Source organism: Schistocerca americana, chromosome 3 (genome assembly GCF_021461395.2).
Source record: "Schistocerca americana isolate TAMUIC-IGC-003095 chromosome 3, iqSchAmer2.1, whole genome shotgun sequence".
Lineage (NCBI taxonomy): Eukaryota > Metazoa > Arthropoda > Insecta > Orthoptera > Acrididae > Schistocerca > Schistocerca americana.
Genome location: NC_060121.1, coordinates 415,528,021 through 415,552,164, shown reverse-complemented (window position 1 = coordinate 415,552,164; position 24,144 = coordinate 415,528,021). Strand labels below are relative to the sequence as shown.

Sequence of the window (24,144 nt, the reverse complement as noted above, 5' to 3'; positions counted from 1 at the left end):
CCAGGATTGTTGGGTTTGCAGATTTTGGGGAGCATGTAGAAAGTGGATGTGCTGGGTATGGTGGTATGAACTGGGAGAGGCAGGGCAATATTGGAATTAGGTTCGCTTTGGTTGGAAGGATTGGCAACAAAGAAGTGTTTCCGCTGCAGGGATTGGGGGAAGGACAGTAGGACTTCGATAAGTCCAGCATGATTAAATTTATGTGTGTGACTAAAGGTGAGGCCTTCGGGTAGGACAGAAACTTTTGTTGTGGAGCTGAGGGTTTTGGAGGAAAGGTTAACAACAGTGGTTCTGGATTTGGTGGAGTGTTTGGTAGGAGGTTTTGGGGGGATGTGGCAAGTTGAAAAGATCACCTAGGAAGGGTTTAGGTGCTATGAGGGGTGGAAGGAGGAGGAACATTGTGGGTGATAGGGGTTGGAGAGTGACATCTCGAGGCAGCAGTAGGATGCCACCGCGTCGGATAACTTATGGAGGTGATATCTGGAATGCTACTCCAGATACTGGAGACCAAGGGATTCGGTGTCAGAGACATGATGTATGAAGCAGGGATTGCACAGTAGCTGTATCTTGTGGAGGGAGCAGAGGTGGTTCTGGGATGCCTGTGCCATGGAGATATGTTTTTGCAGTACCAGGTTTGTGAAGGCCAACAACTGGTGGAATCTGAAAGGTGAAGGTCATTGTGAAAGGAGGGGTGGGATCCAGAGAAAGCAATTTTTATAGTTAGGCCTTTTGGGGGGATTCAATGGTTTAGGCAGCATTTAAGAAATAGGATGTGGGACTGGGTTTTAGCAAGAGAAAGTAATACTTTTCCGAACTGGTGCAGAAAGCTGGAGAAGGAGTCCATTGTGACATAAATGGTGCAAAGGAAATGGGCATGACACACAGATGGACAAAATAGGTCTTGATGGTTGAGAGAGGGGCTGGATAAGAGAAAATATGTGTAAAAAATACGCAAAGACACACAAAAACATGCACATGTATGCAGAAATATGCACAGATACATAAAAATATGCAAAAGTGCATAAAAAGTACAGAAACGAGAGAGAAATGGAACAGATGAGTATGGGAGTACGTGTGTGTTGTGATAGGGAAGAGAGTAGAAGGAGACTGGGTTAGGTCGAAAATTTGAGTTCATTTGATATGAGCAGGTGTGGAAAATTAAAATAAAACACTAAAGTATGTCAGGATGAGGGATGAAGTGGGTCCAATAGGAATAAATATAATTACTACTATTGGAGGAAACGATTTGGTGCCTGAGAAGTTGAATCAACAATCCATGTGGTCACGAAGCCTGTGCTGTGTGCGGACAATCGTTATACAGTGTGCCTCGGAAGTAGATGCGGTTTGGAGGGTGGTGAAAAAAACAAAGGAAAGACAGGAAAGAATGGACACTGAGAAGAGTAATGCTACAGAGAACAGTAACAAAGGGAAACATCACAGAATTGCAGGATAGAAGAAAAGCTGTTCGGCACTATCAAGCAATGGAAACTCTAGGTATGAATAATAACAATGTAGGAAAAGAGATTGCTACTATCACACTAAGTTGCAGACAGGCATTATCAAAAGACACTTACACAAACGCTTTCGTTAGGAAAACAGAAACATACGCCATCCATTCACACATGCAAGCACACTTTCCATACACATGACTGCCTACTCCGGCAGGTCGGGCCACAACACAACAAGTGTGAGGTCAGGCCACAACGCAACTATCAAGTGTGATGGCAGCAGCAATCTGGAAAGGGGGGGGGGGAGGGAGGCGGAGAAGGGAAAGGAACAGAGGTGTATGGGTGGGGGAAGAGGAGTGCTGACTGATGGAAGGTGCAGGGACTAGAATGCATGGAGCAAAACATCCTAGACCATCCGTATGCCGCCAAACGCAAATCTAACCCATTGCCAAGGATCATATCCCTGTGGAAGACTCAGGTGCAAAACCTGCCCAATCCATCCACTCAGCACTCCCTATTCCAGTCCTGTCACACGTTTATCCTCCCGTATCAGGCATCGGGTTACCAACAAAAGCAACCATGTCACGTATTGGCTCTGCTGCAGTCATCGTACAGATTTCTATATTGGTATGACCACCAACCAGCTTTCTGCCAGGATTAATGGCCACTGCCAAACTGTGGGTGAGAGCAAAGTAGACCACCCAGTGGTACCACATGCGGCTCAACATAACATGCTCAATTTCAATGGCTGCTTCATTACTGGAGCCATATGGATCCCTCTCTCCACCATCAGCTTTTCTGAACTGTGCAAATGAGAGTTATCCTTACAATGCATTTTCTGCTCTCATAATTATCCTGGCCTCAAACTACAGTAAACACTGACCCCACACCCTCCACCCTACGGTTTCCAACCCCTTTGCCATATCCCCCCCTCCTCATTCTCATCTCCAATCCTCTTTGTTTGCCACCCTCTGCCAATGCAACTGCCAACATTTCCTCGCTCGTCTCCTTTTTCGCTCTGTTTTCCCCACCTCCCTCCTGCCCCACAACCCCTCGATTCCATGCCTGTTGGCACTCTAGTCCCTGTGTACTCCACCAGGCAGCACTCCTCTTCCCTCACCCATATACAGTTATTCCTTCCCTACCCCCTCCAGACTGCTGCTACCTCCATGATAGTTGCACTGTGGTCCAAGCTCCCAGAGTAGGTGGTCACGTGTGCTTGCTAGTGTGGATGAAAGGAGTGTGCCCCTCTTTTTCCGATGTAGGCTGAGAGCTTAAATGTGTCTTAATTGTGCCCATCTGCAACTTAGCATGTTCTCTTCCAGTAAGTAACAATCTACCAGCGCACACTCCGCTGCAGAGTGAAAATCTCATTCTGGAAACAATCTACCTGTTCCTACATTGTTGATATTCATACCTGGAGTTTCCACTGTTTGATTTTGTTTTATTCTCTCCCCCTTCCTCTATCTCTTCTCTCAGTGGTTATTGTTAATAGTGTTAAGTATATTACATGCAACCTAAAAATACTTGTGTTCTTCCAATGTGGCCCAGGTAAGCTAAAAGGACAGGCACTCCTGACATACAAGGTTTGACTGCTGTGTGACACAGACTTCAATAAAGCATGTACTGAGCTTATGATTGTAGAGAATTGGTGGTGCTCACCTCTCCCCAACTTAGGGAACACAGGTCCGTCAAACTCATACCAAGCTGAAAGGTCAAACCTGTTCTCAGCTAAAAGCCAAGTCCATGTGTGCTCATCATTTGGCATGACACATAATGCACATATTGCTTACTGAACACCAGTTATGTGAGAAATGTTAGCCTGTCACGAGGACAGGTAAAATTGGAATTTATACATCTCAAAGTAAAACATATATAATCAGTAAAAAATAAAGAAAACCAATTTGAATCTGAACTACAATATTTAAATAACACAGTAATGTGCATCACAAAACAGGAGTGTAAAGTGACAAAAAGAAAATATGTTATCTTAACTGCACATGAAACGGTAGACTGTTGGTGAAAGGCTTCCTTCAACAGCATAGGATTATTATTTCATGCCAGAAATGAAATGCATTTAAAGTGAGATATGTTTGTAAGTGCTGATAATAACTTTGATATATAATGCACTGAACTAAAGGCTACAGGAGAGGCACTGAGCATGGATATGCAAATGAAAGTATATGCAGTGTCTCAGAAAGTCAACTTATGTAAGAACAAACAGACTGAGAAGGTCTGCATGACCTGGCCTTACTTCATATGCTTCCCAAACCTATGTCTCTTTCCTCCCTGGTGAAGGAACTAACCGTTCTGAAAGATAGGAAGAGTATTCTTCTACTTCTAATGCGTCTATTGACAGTGCAGAAAATTTGCCTCCTGAAGGTAAATAATGATAAGCCATTCTGTTACCTTATAATCTTAAAGTTTTTTTCCCTATGTGCTTTCATCTTTTGATAAAATTCAAACTGTGGCTTGAATCTTTCAGCAAACAAGCAAAAAAAGCTTATTATAGAACTGGTTCAACACACAAAAGTTAGATTATCTCACAAACAGTTATTTTTAATTGTAGTGATGACATCATGTGACTGATGTTCAATTTATTCTTTATTAGGCTATCAATTCAATCAGTTAATAAGTCAACGACACAAGCAATACAAAAAATGAAATGGCAAAGAATAATGAGAAAATGTTAGCATAAAATACTGCTAAACAGTAAATGTCACAGCTTTAGTTCTAATCAGTTGGCATTCATTTTCTTTTTGGAAGAAACTTAGATATGTGTAGAATGTTACCACATGCACAAATTAGTTTGTGATGTGAATGTAAAATGAAAACTGGCATTCTACAGATTGGAATGTGGAATGTCAGATCCCTTAATCAGACAGGTAGGTTAGAAAATTTAAAAAGGGGAATGGGTAGGTTAAAGTTAGATATATAGAGGGAATTAGTGGAGTTTGGTGCCAGGAGTTCTAAATACAAAATCAAATAGGGGTAATGCAGGAGGTGGTTTAATAATGATTAAAAAATTGGAGCACAGATAAGCTACTATAAAAAGCATAGTGAACACATTATTGTAGCCAAGATAGACATGAAGCCCACACCTACCACAATAGTACAAGTTTATATGTCAACTAGCTCCACAGATAATCAAGAGATTGAAGAAATGTGTGATGCAACTAAAGAAATTATTCAGATAGTTAAGGGATACGAAAATTTAATAGTCGTGGGGGACTGGAATTTGATAGAAGGGAAAGGGAGAGAAGGAAAAGTAGCAGGCGAGTATGGACTGGGGTAAGGAATGAAAGAGGAAGCCACCTGGTAGAATTTTGCACAGAGCATAACTTGATCATAGCTAACACTTGGTTCAAGAATCATGAAAGAAGGTTGCACACGTGGAAGAGGCCTGGAGACATTGGAAGGTTTCAGACAGAGATTTAGGAACCAGGTTTTAAACTGTAAGACATTTCCAGGGGCAGATGTGGACTCTGACCACAACTGATTGGTTATGAACAGTAGATTAAAACTGAAGAAACTGCAAAAACGTAGGAAATGAAAGAGATGGGGCCTGGATAAACTGAAAGAACCAGCTGTAGAGAGTTTCAGAGAGAGCGTTAGGGAATGAGACAAATACAGGGGAAAGAAATACAGTGGAAAAAAATGGGTAGCTTTGAGAGATGAAATAAGGAAGGTCACAGAGGATCAAGTAGGAAAAAAGACGAGGGCTAGTAGAAGTCATTGGATAATAGAAGAGATGCTGAATTTAAGTGATGAAAGAAGAAAATATAAAAATGCAGTAAATGAAGCAGGCAAAAAGGAATACAAATGTCTCAAAAATGAGATTGACAGGAAGTGCAAAACTGCTAAGCAAGGATAACTAGAGGAGAAATGTAAAGAGATAGAAGCATATCCCTTTAGGGGTAAGATAAATACTGCCAACAGGAAAATTAAAGAGCTTTGGAGAAAATAGAACCACTTACATGAATATCAAGAGCTCAGATGGAAAACCAGTCCTAAGCAAAGATGGGAAATCAGAAAGACAGAAGGAGTACGTAGAGGGTCTATACAAGGGCAATGTATTTGATGGCGATATTACGGAAATGGAAGAGGACATAGATGAAGATGAGATGGGAGATATGGTAGTGCGTGAAGAATTTGACAGAGCACTGAAAGACCTAAGTCTAAAAAAGGCTCCAGGAAGAGACAAAATTCCATTAGAGCTACTGATAGCATGACCAAACTCTACCATCTGGTGTGCAAGATGTATGAGACAGGTGAAATACCCTCAGACTTCAGAAGAATATAATAATTCCAATCCCAAAGAAAGCAGGTGTTAACAGATATGAAAATTACTGAACTATCAGTTTAATAAGTCATGGCTGCAAAATACTAACATGAATTCTTTTCAGACAAATGGAAAAACTGGCAGAAGGAAGATCAGTCTGGATTCCGTAGAAATGTTGGAACATGCAAGGCAACACTGACACTATGACTTATCTTGGAAGACAGAGTAAGAAACGACAAACTTACGTTTCTACCATGTGTAGACCTGGAGAAAGCTTTTGACAATGTTGACTGGAATACTCTCTTTAAAATGCTGAAGGTGGAAGGGGTAAAATACAGGGGAGCAAAAGTCTATTTACAATTTGTACAAATACCAGATGGCAGATATAAGAGTTGAGGGGCATGAATGGGAAGCAGTGGTTGGGAAGAGAGCAAGACAGGGTTGTAGCCTCTCCCCGATGTTATTCAATCTGTATACTGAGTAAGCAGTAAAGCAAACAAAACAAAAATTTGGAATAGGGACTAAAATGCACGGAGAAGAAATAAAAATGTTACGATTTGCCGATGACACTGTAATTCTGTCAGAAACAGCAAAGGACCTGGAAGAGCAGTTGAATGGAATGGACAGTGTCTTGAAACTAGGATATAAGATGAACATCAACAGAAGCAAAACAATGATAATGGAATGTAGTCGACTGAAGTCAGGTGATGCTGAGGGAATTAGATTAGGAAATGAGACACTTAAAGCAGTAAATGAATTTTTCTGTTTGTGGAGCAAAATAAGCGATTGTGGTCGAAGTAGAAAAGATAGAAAATGCATACTGGCAATGGCAAGGAAAGCATTTCTGATGAAGAGAAATTTGTTAACATCGTGTATAGACTTCAGCATCACGCAGTCTTTTCTGAAAGTGTTTGCACGGAGTGTAGCCATGTATGGAAGTGAAACATGGACAATAAATAGTTTAGAGAAGAGGAGAATAGAAGCTCTCAAAATGTGGTGCTACAGAAGAATGCTGAAGAGACGGGTAGATCATGTAACTAATGAGGTGGTGCTGAATAGAATTGGGGAGAAGAGGAAATTGTGGCACAATATGACTAATAGAAGGGACCAGTTAGTGGGACACGTTCTGAGGCACCAACGGATGATCAATTTAGCATTGAATCGTGGAGGGTAAAAATCATAGAGGCAGATCAAAAGACGAATACGCTAAGTAAGTTCAGAAGTATGTAGGTTGCATTAGTTATTTGGAGATGATAAAGCTTGCACAGGATAGAGTAGCATGGAGAGCTGCATCAAACCAGTCTCTGAACTGAAGACCATAACAACACCACATGCAAAATGACTTATTGTACATCATGATCAATTGTGTAAAATTATCCATGGAACATGAAACTGACTGACTGTCCCTATCATATTGTGCTGAACTCATTCAGTAGCTATTTAGTTACAACTGTTACACCCGCACGTAAGTTTAGGCCTCAAGTCAACCACTATTACAATACATGACCTGTTATATTTAGTTAATTTGTCAATTCATTTTTAATACACATGGTTGACAAAGATGCAGAATGTCAACATAGAAATTACTTCTTGAGATATGTATGTCCACTATTGTATGTGAGTTAAAGTGCTGGTTGATGCGTACATGTGATGAAATTTAAATGTGGTCACTCAAAAACTGAAACCGGCCAAAAGTGGATGTGAATAAGTTTAAAATTTTGACAAAATGCTTATTGCCCCAGTGAAACCATGGTTTCTACCTTCAAGAAATTCTGTCATCCTTACATTTTTGAATTGTGTATTTAACCAATAACACATGTCCCCACAAGGGGCATTAAAAAGAACCATACTGTAATTGCACTATGCTTTTATAAAACTGAAACATAATGAAATTTTTAAGTTTCACAAGTATACTTACAGCTAAACACTGCTCGACATTCCCTTTTATTTTATGTTGTTATAATCACCAAATGACTTTTCGGTACTGAACTACATACACGAAAGTGGGCATATGAAAATATAGAAAGCAGAGGAACTAATGTTTGTGTACAATATTTATTACTGATTTTAAACAGACTGTAAAGTAATTCTACAATGAATACTACCACTTCGGCCTACCACATATTAATAAAAGGTAGACAGTATCAGTGCCAACATTCACAGAACAGTCAATGGAATGATATGAGCAATCAAAAATGCTGTCATATGACCTTCTTTAAGCAAACAAAATTACACTGATATGGAACAGGTTCAGGAAATAGACATCACTAATTCTGCCCGTATCTTTCACTCAACTTGACACGTCAAGCTGTAGCATCAAGTTGTGATGCTAACACATTATGATGATAGTTACAAAAAGAGGAATAACACTTCACTTAATGGAAAGAAAAACCAGCCACTGATTCACACACAGTACACAGTTTACACCAGTAATCATTTTTTTCCAGCATTTCAAAAAAGTTAGATATACATAGGTTCTTTCAGATGGCAAATTACACGTATCTGTAAAATCTCTCAGGGTTATTAGCATGAAGCTTAAAGTACTTCTTCAGAGTTATAAATAAAACTGAGACAATACAAATACAGCATGAACAAAGTATGCATAAAAAATTATTGGCAACACAATCCAACAATTATGTGTGGCTATTTCAATTGATTTACCAACACTATCAGCAGTGCAATTAATACAGCATCTTACTTAGTATAGTGAACTGTTAACTTAAAAAACAATAACAGCACTTTTAATCTTTCTTTTTCTGGTTCAAATCACTTTTACTCGCAGTTGCTTTACTTTCATCCTCTTCTGCCTCACTGTATCCCTTACATGCGTACATTAATATGATAATGTTTGTTACTATAACAGCTGCAAGAACTGACCACACTGTGTTCTGAAATCCATCAATATGAAACTGAGTCCTCAGTGTATACTTTGTACCAGTGTATGCAATGAATGGCAATGTGAACATTGCAAGGCTATAAATAACAAAAGAGGCCAGCACTCTTGCAGAATCGGCAAATGACGTATTCTCCACAGGTGGGCTGAATGAGACACCCTCACCTTCAGTGGGTTCCTTGCCTTCCATGATAAATTTAATCAAATCTGAAATAAAAGAGAAACAAAATTACAAATAAAAAGACACTGTTACCTCTTCTACTTTCTTGTTCCTTAGACAGAAACTCTTCATAGCAATGTTCTGCCTTGACCAATTCGTCTTTGTACGAAATTACAGTCTCTACAGGTTTGCTGTTCCCAGGAAGTTGTCTTTTTCCCCACAGGAGTTCAGAGATGAGAATTCGTGCCAGGGACGGGTCCAATCTTTCTTCTTTAAGAAGTATTTCGCTCTTTTCAATTACATAGTCCAGCACTTTTGCATGACGAAGTGCTTCTACTACTAAGGCATACAGCGCCTTAATGTTCTGCAAAACGAGAAAGAATTGACTGCAGGTATTCACTGTCTTTGAAACTTTATTTCTGAACTTTTGGTGGCAAAAAATGTACTATGTACACAAAAATATACTGATTAATTATGGAGATGGCCCATTATTTTAAAACGGATACAAAATCTAAACAGTGGCCTATAACAACGGAATTCATGCGCACTTACTCTGTAACAAAGACTTTTAGTTCGTCAGGTAATGAAATCGGCCAAAAACATGGCCCACAAAATTTACAATTACTTTCGTCATAAAGAAGTTAGTTTACAGGATGGAGGCTATCATCCAGTATTTAAAAAAAATTACTAGACAAAAATACACAAAAAATTTCTAAAAGTACCAGGTCTGCTTAAGTCGACGAAAATCACGCTAATACGCTGTACCACAACATGACAGTGAAACTGCCAGTTCAAGAATTTCAAACCCTTTTAATGGGCATCAATTGGTGTAAGTCCTGTATAATACGCGGAGAGAAACATCCACAATGTAAAAAATTATAACCGCATAGTGAGTGTTAGGTAGCATAAGTAGTAGGCATAGCAACACATATTTGTGAAGCAATGAGAAAATTCATCAGAGTTCATAATATCATAACTTATCCACACGGAAAATTAACTTAAATATTTCCAGGTACATGAAGCTATAAACATTACAAAAGGCGACACAACAACAAACTGCGTTAAGAGTATAATACGATACCCCTATAGCTAATGATGCACACTTGCGATCGTAATAAAACTCACATAAAAGCGTTGGTTGTAAACAAGCGTCTTCAAATTTCCACCAGCGATAACTTCCTTCAATATTTTAGCCGCTACTTTATACGTCCTCGGAACTTTCACTGAATGTGACTTCTTTTCTGACATATCCTCCCAAAGCTTTGTTACACCACCTGATCGCCATAGGCAATGTTTACAAGACCAAACACATGGTTCAAAGCTAATACGAAAGTGTCTCCACTCTCCAGTATGTTTACCACGGATGTTAGGTTATTTATTTAGCATCACACAAGAGAAACTACGACGAATTCAGACGCATGCTTTTTTAATATCAGTTGCAAAGGAAATGCTAAACACGTCAAAGCGAAAGATTATTTATTCAAATGCGTATCTGTAATTACAACGGAGTCCGCCACAGTCACACTAAGGGCAATTCACACTGGCTGTCACGTCACGTCAAAACATTCCACAATGCATTTTAAATGGCCGCATTCGCACAAGCCAACGTCAGATCGTCAGGTCAAGTCACGTCAAGGTTCCTTGGGAAGAAAGTTTTGACGGCGGTGTCGCCTGCCAGCATCAGACGATAACCGATTTTCGCGCGCTCACTCACTTTATAGTCGTGGGTTTTGTGCTTTACGCCTTCTTAATCTTTATTTTACTACTGCGCTTTGTTTTTGTGGCAAACTGCAAATGTTCCATTTCACCAGAGAATCGATGTACTGATCGTGTGAGAGCTCGTACTGATGTAATGTCGGTATCAGAAATATTGAAGAGCCCTCAAAATGTTTGAAGGCCATCAGTTGACAGAGCTTCATGATGCAGCAACGCAGCATTAGTGTGCACGGTCTACATTTTCGAATCGCCTTCGTGCGTATCATACCTCAGATTCAATTTTCCTAGTAACATTTTATCACAAAAGAATTTTAATAGGTCTATGTAAGGGTAATCAGTGTATATGTCACTGTAAAAGTAAGATGATTGGTAAATCCTAGAATTAACTAGTGAAACCTAAGACTTACCACCACTGTGTGGTAACACTCCGAAATTTCTTATTATTTGCATGAATTTCGAACTTTTACCAAGAGACGTTGTTAAATCTTATGATGTACCCATACCAGATGGTAAAACCATATTCATTAAAAAAATAACATAGCGATTTGTTGAAATAGTTTGTATTTATTGTAAATTCATGTATTTTAAACATTCTTGCATTCCAATGTGACTATAATAAGCAATATTCCATATTACTGAAAAATGTTGTAAAAATATTTTACCTTGTGAACGCTAATTTTTGTTACAACAAGGCTGACTATTGTGGCATTTCGAATTCATAATATGGAAGACGATTTACACAGGATGTTTTAGTTGAACACTTTTTTAAGCAATTGCGCTTTTTGAACTCTTGTCTTCCAACAAACAATTGTTTGGCAACCATTTCCCATAAACTAATTTCTCCTCTTGCTACTTCTTTAATGTTGGTAAAAATTTCGTCCACAATGTATGTTGGTTCCTAATGTACAATGACTCCAGTTTGCCAGCTTTGGTACCAAGTTGATAAAATTCGTCATCCTGAATATTTATCACTATTGCTATTTTTGCCCTGTCTGCATCTGGTACTTTAATTCTCACATTCTGTCCAAATGAAGATTTTTGAATTTTGTTACATAAGGCTGCTTTCATTTTGTTTGCCTGCAATTGAAGACCTTCTTTGTCAGCTTCTCAGATCCGTTTTACTTTATTAAGACTGTTGGAAGTTGAGGCGTCTCGTCACAACTATCAGCCGGTGCCAGTGTCGTTGTTAACTATCATCAAATTCTGTGTCTCTGGTGCTTCCTTACCTTCTGCAGCTGCGCTTTCTGCCTCCATTCCTTCTGTTCCAGTACTTGATTCACTGGCATCAGTTTCTTGGCTATCACAGGTAAGGCGAACTCTAGATTGTGGTTTATTGGTAGAATCCTGAAGCGATGCAGTCCTTCAACAAAGGAAATAGCTTACAATACGTTAGTTCGTCCAGTCTTAGAGTATTGTTCGTCTGTATGGAACCATTACCAGTTGGGTTTGTTTCAAGAGATTGAGAAGGTCAAAAGAAGAGTGGCAAGATTCATGACTGGTTCATTTAGCCATCGGGAGAGCGTTACAAATCTCATAGAAAGTTTGAAGTGGGACACACTTGCAGACAGACGATGCGCTAAACAGATGGGGTTGCTCACTAAATTCCGAAATCCAATCTTCACTGAGGATGTAGAGCATACATTATTACTACCAACTTTCAAATCGCTTAATGATCACCATTCAAAGATAAGGGAAATAAGAGCCCGTACTGAGGCGTTTAGACAATCGTTTTTCCCTCACGCGATCATCGAGTGGAACAGAGGGAGGGGGGGGGGAAATATGACTTTGGAGCGAATTGTGCCCTCCGCCACACACAGCTTGGTGGCTAATGGTGTATATATGTAGATGTAGATTTTCAAGTTCCTGTGAGTCAGTGGAAGTGGTGTATAACATTGTTTCCAAGTCTTCTTCAGCGTTTATATTTTTTAGCAAATCACGTGAATCAACTGAAGTCGCAAGGCCCATTTTCATTGGAACCCCAAACATGGCTTCATATGACTGAAGTCACAATGCCCATTTTCATTGGAACCTCAAACATGGCTTCATATGGTGAACACCTGATCCCTTCATAATAAGCCCTATTTTTTACTGCTTGCAGAAATCTCAGCCCTTCAAACCGTTTTGAAGTTTCATTTGTTTCCATCCAAGTTGATAATATATTTTCGATATCTTGAATTGCTCTTTCGACTGATCCTGAGACTGACTGTGCCTCAGCTCCCCGTGTACTATCTTTATACCACTCCACTACCCACATAAACTTTGAATGACTTGGTTACAAAACTCTCTACCATTATCAGAATGAAGGATACCGGGGCACCAAAGGTGGTAAAAATGTCCAAAAGATGATAAACTACTTCATCAGCCCTGCTTGAAGTTAGTGCACAGAAGATAACAAATTTTATCAAATGTTCTTGGTATACAAGTAGGAACTTCGACTTATTGTCTGGGTTTGCCTGCATGTCGATTAAATCAATTTGGCATCGTGAATTCATTTTACTGTGTTTGATAGATTTCACTACAACACCCCTTTTCAATGTGTTTTGCTTTTTCTGACATGGTTCACATAATCTCAGATAAGTAACGATTGATTCGACAGTCGCATTCTTGTACTTACAGTTTAGTTCCACAATCATCTGTGTTCAGTCGCCATGACCTATAGCAATGTGGGTTTCATGTAGTATGTTAAACAGTTCATCAAAATGAACTTAATAACGTGTTTCTCCTTTTACAGCAGACACTGGTGCTATTAGTTTCTCTTCACCTCTGATATTGAGAACAACATATCGCTTCAAACGTCTGTAGTGAACAGATTTATTACTGGAAACGATTTTTGCATTTTTCACTTCACTTACCAGAATATTATATTGCTCAGCAGTTACATAAAAATTGTTGTCCTTCTTCTTAGTCACTGATTCACTTAAAAGTTCGTAAAATCTGTGACACATAACATCACTGATTCTGATGCAAAGCTGCAGAAGAAACACCACTAAAACAAGTCGCAAAGATGACTGTACACACGATGCTCGACACTGACTGAAACTATGCAGTGGTGAGAGGACGAGAACTTATAATTGCCAACAAAGGAACTTACCTGAACACAAAATTGGCAACACTGAAACTTGTCTGAACCTGCACGACTGAGGTGGGAATCTTGGATCCAGGTTTTACCAGTTTGCATTGGTACATCCTAAGATTTACCAATGTCTCTTGGTAAAAGTTCGAAATATATGCATATAATGAGAAATTTCGGACTTTTACCACACCAGGACGGTAAATCTTAGGTTTCACCGGTTAATTCTAGTACTTACCCATTATCTTACATTTATAGTAACATATACACCACTTTCCGAATATCAACAGAGGATTCTCTATGACACTGGTTTCTTTATTTCTTTAAAATGTACACTGAAGCACCAGAGAAATTGTTGTAGGCATGCGTTTCCAATACACAGATATGTAAACAGGCATAATGCAGCGATGCTGTCGGCATCGTCTATATAACACAACAAGTGTCTGGCACAGTTGTTAGATCAGTTCATTTGCGTGTGACGTTACTAGTTATCCATTATTACTGATGCATGTGGGTGTCCTCTGGAACTTTTTTTGGTACCTATGAAAACTCTATGCAGTGAAAGTAGTGGGTGTTATTCTGTTAAAGAATCGTTTTAGCCAGTAGGTTCACACATTTCAATGAAAAACATTACTTGCATTATTTCCTGCCAGTTTCCATTGACTAGTATCACTGTAAGTGGCAAAATAATGTTGAACCAGAAGTATGTGTTACTAACACATTATGAACAGATTAAGGTAACTGAGGCAAGTGATAAAGGCTAACACAACAAGCAAATATATTATGCCAGTTCTAGTGTAGTTTAGTGAAAAACGTAAATTATTAAAAAGTTAAGGTAAAGAAAAAATCTCGAAATTTTAAACAAAAATCACGTTTTTTCCACAATAATAGCAAGAACAAATTGATGTAAAGGAAAAACAGTCACCATTTTTCAAGCATTTCAACCATATTTCGAGTGTTTTCGAATGTTTTTATCATTTTTCGTTCATTTCATTTTTTTCTAATGTTAATATGTTTTGCCCAAAGATTTTTCAAATATGTTGCAAATATTTAAAGAAAAATTGTGACCTTTCAAGTATAATATCTACATGTAAAAGTTTCAAATTATTGTCTCAAATTTAATTTAAAGAAACCTTCCATGATATCTATTATAAGCTCTTTTTCTATTTCCTTTATATCTGAGTTTAATATTTCCATCATCAAAAAACTGAAAATCCCATCCACTTATTAGGTACAGATATTTGTTTTGCAAAATAATTTAAAATTCATTATTTAGTTCCATAAATTTTTTTCTCCATGTGTGGTTTTCATAATAATCACATCCAGCAGTGTTCTTATACAGTTTATTACTGTTTACATTGCTAAGATTTTAAATGAGGCGCCAATTATATAGGAGAAATATTTCATAAACAATTTAAACTTACTTATGATATTTTTTAGAAATTTCTCTATATATAACACAACTAAAAATATTTATTTCTAATTAAAATTTTTACTTCTTATAAGCAGACTCAAAAAAGAACAGCGGAAATGTCAACCAATAATTTATACAAGTGAAAAGACAGTAGGTACCATATGTAACAATTTAGATATTTTTCAGTTATCTCAAAATGAAGACAAAATTATAAAATTTCCGGTTTTTGATGATTAAGTTGAAGAACGTGAAAGAAAATGATTAAAGAGAAGATGATAATATTCAAAACCTAAAAAATAATGAAAAATTTATAAGTGCTTAGGTAATATTCTGTTGAATGCCATATGTTAGTGCATCAACTGATACATTAAAAATTAAAAATAGTATATAATTTCATTGTCATTTTTTTGTATTGCTACACTATTTTCTTCTGTGTGTTGTATATGACACAACTATGATAATTTATAATAGGAAATTACAAATTTATATCAGTATCTCCTTGTAATTGCATAATTCATTTAAAATCACAAAACAAACCTTAAACGTATCGCTATAAAATTATCTGCTGGCTCTAAATTCCACATCTCTTGCAGAAATATTCAAATTTTTCAAATATAATGTACATAATTTAACATCATCATGCAATGATGAATCAATCAACTGATGATTTTTACGATTAGTTTGAAACACAACTAAAATAAAATAGTATATGTCAATCTAAACTAAATTTAAATAATTTTTGATAGCAATATGAAAATTTTTATTACCAGTTATTCCTGCTATTTCTGTAGTCTCTAATTTCTAACAAGGAATTAATGTCTTAGTATTCTTTAATATAAGTTCTCGTTGTTCATTCTCATAATTTGGTTCATATTTAATAACTGCAACTCCAATTTCCATAATCTCAACTATAATTATTCTTTCTTTTGACAAAGTATCATTCATTTCAACTGTAGCATCTTTAAGAACTCCCATATGACAATATCATTTGAACCCGAGCTCCAAGTAACAATTACAATAAAATCTCCTTCCCACATTACTTCTTTACAATCTTAAAAAAGCCATCACAAACCTCTAGTGGATGTATTTCACTTTTCTTCCTTATTATTTTACCATTATTGACTGTATATCTTTCCATGCAATTTTTTCAGCAAGGACTGTATATCTTTCCATGCAATTTTTTCAGCAAGGACTGAAAAAATTGCATGGAAAGATATACAGTCAATAATGGTAAAATAATAAGGAAGGAAAGTGAAATTTCTGTCACCTGATTGCTTTGTTATTTACAAAAGGAAAAACTTTGTTAGAAAAATAAAAATGAGAAAAAATAATGTACTTAGAGTCATTAAAAATAAATGTATTTGAGTTTAAGCTTATTTTTTTAACATTACTTTTGATAAATTCTGGAAGATAGTTTTTATATGTGGTTGAATATTTGTTTTCAGATGGCATATTTTTGCAAAAACCATAAAAATTAGAAATTTCTGGATTGTTAATAATTTTATTCGTTTACTCTGATGAATTTGAACCTAATTCTAATAAAATTTTCTTTGTGATATTCCCAGATACAGTTTTTACATTTAGTTGTATATTTGTCTTTAAATGGCAGATTTAAGTAAAAATTACTGAAATCTGTAATTGCTTGACAGTTAATGTATTTTTTATCACACTAATCTGTTCATAATTTTCCTTCGATAATAATATCATCAGTGGAACCGTTTTTTAAATTTCATTTGTAATAACATTTAGAAATATGTTTTCCACAATTATTCAGAATTCATTTATTATTATGCAGTTTTTATGATACTTGTTATAACAAAGTCCATATATATTCTGCCATACTTATATTTTCTATATTTCTGTACATTAAAATTTTCAATTTCTTGCATTTTACACTTTTAAGTTTTGAAAACGTTTGAGGACTGCTTCAGTAATTGTTTCAGTGCTTTAATTTAAAAGAAAATAATTACAAGACAAAAATATATTATAACATTTCATCACCTCAGTTTAGAAGTACTTAAGGGAAATGAAAACCAAATTATAATTTTTCATTGAATTTGTTTTCCTTCTATTAATTTTGTCACTAAAAGGACCAAAGGTACTATAAAACAAACATATTTATGTGATTCTTCAGTTTCTCCCAGCGTATTTGATAATCAAAATATCCACAGGTATGCTGCCGGTCTATAGTGTCCAACGGGCCCGTTGGACACTATAGACCGGCAGCATACCAGTGGATATTTTGAAACACATTTATAGTACAACATTTTTCTTCTTAAATGGAATATATGTGAGTTTAAAATAAATCTAATTGAGCAGCAATATTAAATGTTTTAGATTTTATCTATCAGAACAACCATCAATTAAACATGGGAACATGATTTGAATCCTAATGCAGTCCACTATTCTAATAAAAGATGTGTTGAATACAAGTATTATTTTATCATTTGTAAATGAGATTCGTTGTGGTAAAAATATGTCACCTGAAATTATATCGAAAATTAAGAAATTATCTTATCAATAACATAATTAAAACTTAAAAAACAATTTTTTTGAAAATAATGTATTTTAAAACAGTTGATAATTAAAAAGAATCAATAGAAACATTTTATATAAAAAATGCAAAGAAATAAGAAAATAGGACTTAACTATAAATAAATATTTGCAGATATCATAAAATATGTTTCAGTATATAAATGTCAACAAAATGTCATAGGATTGGAGAAAAAATTAAAAATCATCGACAAAGAGTTAAAAGAAGTAAAACAAAAAGTATAATGTTAAGTAAGATTAATAACAAAGTAGCAGACTGATATCATATCTACTGTTAATTCATACTAATACAAGAATAAAATTTTTATTAAATATTAGGAACAATAAAAATAAACATAGAGAATCTATGTATAACACTGGTGAACTGCCTGATGATAAATTTGAATGTTAGTACATGGGGAATTATGTTCATTATCGTTTTATTGAATAATTATTTAAATTGGCTGTTGAATCACAAAGGAGAGAAGAAGATAAACAGTTATGTAACCAAATTATCTAAAAAATTACGACTAAAGGTAAAAAATGATAATGGGTAAATTTGTATTAGATAATTTCAGTTAAGAATAAAGAAGAAAATGCAATAATAGAGTGTTACACAGTTATTCCTAACAAAGATGATGTAATCAGACAAAAGTATGGTTACAAAATATTTTGGAAACTATATTTAATTTAAGTAAAGGTATATTTGAGGTAACAGTGTAATGTACATATTAGTTTTTTTAAATAAACATAAACAATACGTTTTTCATCACCATTTAGATGAATCAAATGGCAAACATAAGCATCAGTCTGTTGCTTTATGAATTTAGATACTTTATCATCATTAGAATACAGTACTGATATAAAATGAAAGTGCAAAATTCTTCATTTACATAAAGAATTTTTTTGTGAATGAATTTTATCTTTATTTACCCATCTACTATGTGAGTTAACAAATGCTGACAATTCAAGGATCATTTTACCATCTTTTTATGTCAAAACTTCATTAGTTTGACATGTATCTCCAGAAATTTTATATTTTGTATTTATTGCTCATAAATGTTTCCTCTGATATCTTTTAATTTGAATGTAGGTGGATCTGCAAAATTTCAAAAAACTGCTAAGCACTTTGCAATATAACATTTCCCAAAAATTCCTTTCAGTGCACTTATTCTTACTTTATCGCCTATTGTAAATTTGGATTCCTTATCATTAGATACAATTTTAGTCAAATTTAAATTTATCCGCAGCAATAGGTTTGTTTTATTGTCTAATCTTTTGTATTATTATATTCATCAACGATTTTTTAGCTAGAGGAGTCCAGTAATAGTTAACTAAAAAACTAAAACTAAACTCCTCCCGAGCAGGTCATGAAAGCCCAACGGTGCTGACTGGCCGCCGTGTCATCGTCAGCTCATTGGCATCAATGGATGCGGATATAGAGGGTTATGTGGGCAGTACACCGCTCTCCCAGCCATATGTCAGTTTCTGAGACCAGAGCCGCTACTTCTCAGTCAAGTAGCTCCTCAGTTTTCCTCACAAGGGCTGAGTGCACCCCACTTGCCAACAGATCTCGGCAGATTTGATGGTCACCCATGCAAGTGCTAGCCAAGCCTGACAGCTCTTAACTTCGGTGATCTGACGGGAACCGGTGTTACCACTGTGGCCAGGCCGCTGGCCAGTAATAGTTACCAAGTTTAGTAAATTTTTTCCACATTTTCATCAATGTTCTGTTAGGTCTTCAGCTGATGCTCTTAATTCTGAAAGAACTGAGTAATGGTTAATCTTGTATTTTTTCGTAATTTCTTGAAAATCTTTCTTGTACAATTTCTTACCATTGTCTGTTTCAAATTTCTCAATGTTCTTATAACATTTTTTTTTCAAAACTGTCTGAAACGTTATCTGTTTTGTCTGTAAACAGTATAGTGCAAACAAATTTTGAAAAAAAAAATAGTTAGAATCAATAAATGCTCATATCCTTTATTTATTATTGAAATTATTTTTAATATTTTGGAATTTATGTCTCCTAAACCCGTTGCCATGAATCTCATAAATCAAGTGAAACATGTCTTCGATTAAATTTTTTCTCAATTCTATATGTAATACATTAATAATTTTCTCATGAATATTTACAACTGTTTTAACAAACTTACTTTTTTACTTTTATATTCTGAACGAAGTTCTTCATTCCTGTCTCATCCGTTTTTAGTTATCGTTCATTCAGGATTGAGTTTCGTTAATTTTTTTGCACTTAAGATACAAGATAAAATTATAATTGACAATTTATATAGATTACATTCCACCAAATCAAATTAGTTTTATCTCGCTGGTTCAGTTTTAACTGTATCTTTCAATTTTACAGTTAGAAAATTTGAGTTACGCTGAATTGTTGATTGATTATGATTACAGGTTGATTTTGCATATTTCACTACCATTTTTAAAATATTGATTTTTTATTACTATTTCTTTGATTTAGATTATCATATACACTTATGTATTACGAAAATTATTAAATGTAAAATCTTTGATATTATTTTTGCCAATGACAATTCTTTTCGGTGTAAAATCATATTCAAAATCATACAGTTGTTACTCATTTCCTTTCAGAAATGAAAATTCATTTATTTGTTTGTCACATGCATTTCTTTCTAGTACATCAGTAAAATGTTTTGTGGAAGATTTTAATTCTTTGTTTATTTCTTCATTTAGATTTGTTATAAGAACATAGTCATCTGGTCATCTGGTCGATCCAGCTTTTTTAACTGGATTATTTAATTAATTTTCTATATATCATCTGTTAATGACATCTTTTTATCAGTTGAATAATCTACACCTACTATTACATTGAAATCAATATAAGTTTTAATTATTTCTAAGACATTAATGAGTTTACTATGAATGTTATTAATTACCTCTTTTAGATAATATCGTTCTTTTAATCACATTTTTGACTTTTCCAATTCTTCTGATTTTATTTTTCTAATAATTTGCACATTTAGTTTATTTCTGAACTTGTCCATTTATTGGATCTATATTACCATTAAATTTTTAATTATTTGACAATAGCCATAGCACAAATAAAACATAATAATCTCATATTCTTTCACTATGCAAAATAATTCATTTTCACCTAAATATTTAACTAGTTGATTAGGTATATTTCTGCCAAATGAATCAAAACAATTATCTTTTATTTGTTTTATAATTACAAATCTAAAGTGCAAGAATATTATTTGAAGTATCTAAATTAACTGATAGAAATTTAAAAATTTTAGGTGGGTTAGGTAATTTGTCAATCATAAAAGCAACACAAAAGTACTTAATTATCATTTGTATTGCAAGTTTTTCTACATCACAATTAGTTAAAGCATTAGGATACATACTAGTATTTTTCTTCAGTTTAATTTTGTGTTCAGGCACTTTTTTCTAACACTTGATTAAACCTGTTTTGTGCTGTTAATTCTTCATAATTTTTATGTTTATCATGAACTGATTTAACGATAGCTGCTGCTATGCCAGCGAATTAACCAATAACTCCTGATGCTGATAATAAAATTGGTATCAACTTTTCTTAATCCTTCTCTATTATGTTCTTCCACTATATCATCAAAAGTTGAAATTTTGTGTTTTGAGATAACTGAAAACTATATATATTATTATGTCATATGTACTATGTTTTCAGTTGCATACATTTTTTGTTTTTTCGTTTTTGTTATTTTTATTTTTCGAGGTCATTTAAAGAAATAAAATTTTTGTTAGAAAATTTTTCATATCTATTATATACAGAAATTTCTAGTGAAGTATATGATAAATAAATTCAAATTAACCTTTTAAGTTTTTTAAATAAACATAATTTCTACTTGGAAAACTCGTCAGTGCAAATAATAAAAATTAATGAGCTAGACATAGATGTTTTAGGTAACATTAATGGATGTTATTATTGGAACACTAAGTACAGGGAACATTTGTATGGAGCTAAATAATGAACTTAATATTATTTGGCCAAACAGTTGTATCAAATTAATAATAGAATGGAATTTTAACTGTTTTGAAGATGGGGTTATTAAACTGAGATATAAAGATAGAATAAAGGAAGGAGATTAAAATGAATATCATGATATAGGATTTTGAAACTAAAAATGAGGTAATGATTTGTAACTTCTATGTCTAGATTTCATTCATGAAATTTCACGATTTTTTTGTAGTATTTGGTACATATCTGAAAAATCTTCAGTCAAATGATACAAATGTTTGAATTTATTAATCAGTATATTGGAAAAATGACGAATATATTTGTAAAAAGCCGAAAAACGGTTGAAATTTTTTATTAGACCATGACTGATTTCAGTGTACATTAATTTGACTTTTGTTATTAAAAATATGACTTTTTTGGGAAAATAGTCTTTTTTGATTGAAATTATGCTATTTTTGCGGTTTTCCCGATTTTTAAAAACTTACATTTTGTTCTAAAGTACGCTAGAAAGGGCATAATACATGTACTTATCATATTTCAGATATGGTAAAACAGTAAATTATGATACTTTAAGAAACAAGGATTAGATACAGAATCAGTGGATAAAAAGAAATGGACAAGTGAAAAGAAATATGAAGAAAACGGAAAATGAAGAAACTAACAAAACAGTGTGGGAATGGTTCGTAAGAGTGCAGGTAATCAAACTTAACTCATTCTGTGCCCATGTTGCAGAGTGAGGTTCTGAAAGTCTTTAAGCAACTTGAAAATATGGAGTTCAAGACTTCCAAAGGTGGTGAGTGGTCTTTTGGAAGAATGGGTGGGCTTTTTCAGTGCCAAAATGAAAACTAAATTTTCAAGTTCTCCTTTTCTTCCACACTGCAACCTGCCACCCAAAAGTTAAGCAATCGAATGCTACAATATGGAAAAGCTGAAATACATGTCATATTTAGGATAAACCTTGAGAGAAATTGTTTTGTGACTATTATCAATCATCATTTATTAAACAAATATTATTGATATTACATCGCATGATTTAGAGGTCTGGGCCTAATACATTTGTATAAACTCAATTTTCATGCTATTTACTGTCTTCATTTAAAGTAATATCTATGTAAATTCGAAAGAAATTCGCTGACTGCGAACACCTTGGCATCAACTGTGTTTAGTACATATATACTACCTATCAGTAACATCCTAGAACAGGACTCAGGCCTGGATTTCCCAATTCTCACAAGCAGTCACCTTAACTACTTCACCAAGTGGTACTTTCAGGTTGAAAACATGAATGAAAATTCCAGAACTGCTACAAATATTGAAACTCCTGCTGATAGTACCACAACCGCTATTTCTGTTGGAAATAAATTTGATTTATCAGCTCAAAGTCCGAGAAAGTAACAATTAATAAGTAAAATAAAAACAGGATAAAAACAATATTTACAAGACATAGTAGCAACGTTGTTGTCTCAATCTAAAAACTGTGGCAATAATGAATTTAACTACAGATTTATGACAACTTGTTTCATTAGTGCTTTTTTTTTGTAAAATTTTCGTTTAGTCAGGTTACTTCCATTTCGTAAGAATGTCTATTCTGGACCACAGTACAAGCAGCTGTCGTTTTGCATGTACTCAGGTTCAATATGTCACCGAGCACAGTGCTTGACATCATACAAATGAAAGTACTGTTCTCACACACGTAAAATCACTCACACATGGTGTAACAGAATGACATTTTAAAAATGTGGCAGATTGTGGAGATGAAACAGGGGACATTTTGATATGTATAGCCAGAAATTTGCAAAAAATGTTGTACACTGGTATGCACTTTCTTTGCACTCGATAGGCCAAATAAAATGCCAGGATACCATAATCTGCACAACGTTTAGGGACAAAACAGTAGAGAACAATCAGATATCTTAAACTGAAGCAGTGGTTTCTCTACCATAGATCAAATGTTCAGTTTGACTACAACCAATTTTGTTACATAATGTGCAACAGCGATACATGTTTTGTCTGATTCTTTGCAAGATTCCACACTCACCTCTGATGATATTAAATGATGAATGATGCACTGAGTAAGCTCAGGCACTGTTCCTACTGTAACCCCAGAGGAAACAGCAGAAATCAGCGAGGCCAAGGCAGAGCTCAGGTCAAGGGTCTGGGCACCTTATTACAATTACTCTGTGCCTGAAGCTGTCTGTGAGATATTCCCTGACCAGACGTTCATAATATGTTGGAGCACCATGTCTGTGAGATATTCCCTGACCAGACGCTCATAATATGTTGGAGCACCATCATTCTGAAACCACAAACTGGTGCATAGTTACTAGGAAACATCCTCCATTAGTTCAAGTAAGTTGTTATCGAGAAAACTCAAATACTATGCACCATTCAACGATCTAGTAAGATGTGTGGTCCAGTAGGGTGACCTTCAAGAATTCTATCCCAAATGTTCACTGAGAATCTCACCTGGTATCTTATCCTATGGATAGAGTACGGCTTTTCAACACCCCAGAGATGGCTGTGAAAACTTTATTTCATATTTCTGGCTATTGGTTCCTTGTATCAAAAAATACAAAATTTCATCTTCTACAATCTTCTAACATTTTAGAAAGGCATTTTGTCACATGCTATATACCCTCCTGGAAATGGAAAAAAG

General features: G+C 34.9%; 1 protein-coding gene across 1 annotated transcript in view; it reads right to left on the bottom strand.

Moving 5' to 3' along the window:
* LOC124606790 (28S rRNA (cytosine-C(5))-methyltransferase) overlaps nucleotides 1-10,098 on the bottom strand; it is an 80,970-nt gene extending 70,872 nt beyond the window's left edge. The window contains exons 1-2 of the mRNA XM_047138857.1: nucleotides 9,909-10,098; nucleotides 8,877-9,147 (exon numbers count right to left, since the gene is read on the bottom strand). Of these exons, the coding sequence (XP_046994813.1) occupies nucleotides 8,877-9,147; nucleotides 9,909-10,031 (394 nt within the window). The 5' untranslated portion in view covers nucleotides 10,032-10,098. The remainder of the gene's footprint in view (nucleotides 1-8,876; nucleotides 9,148-9,908) is intronic.
* Between the last annotated feature and the right edge of the window lie 14,046 nt (nucleotides 10,099-24,144).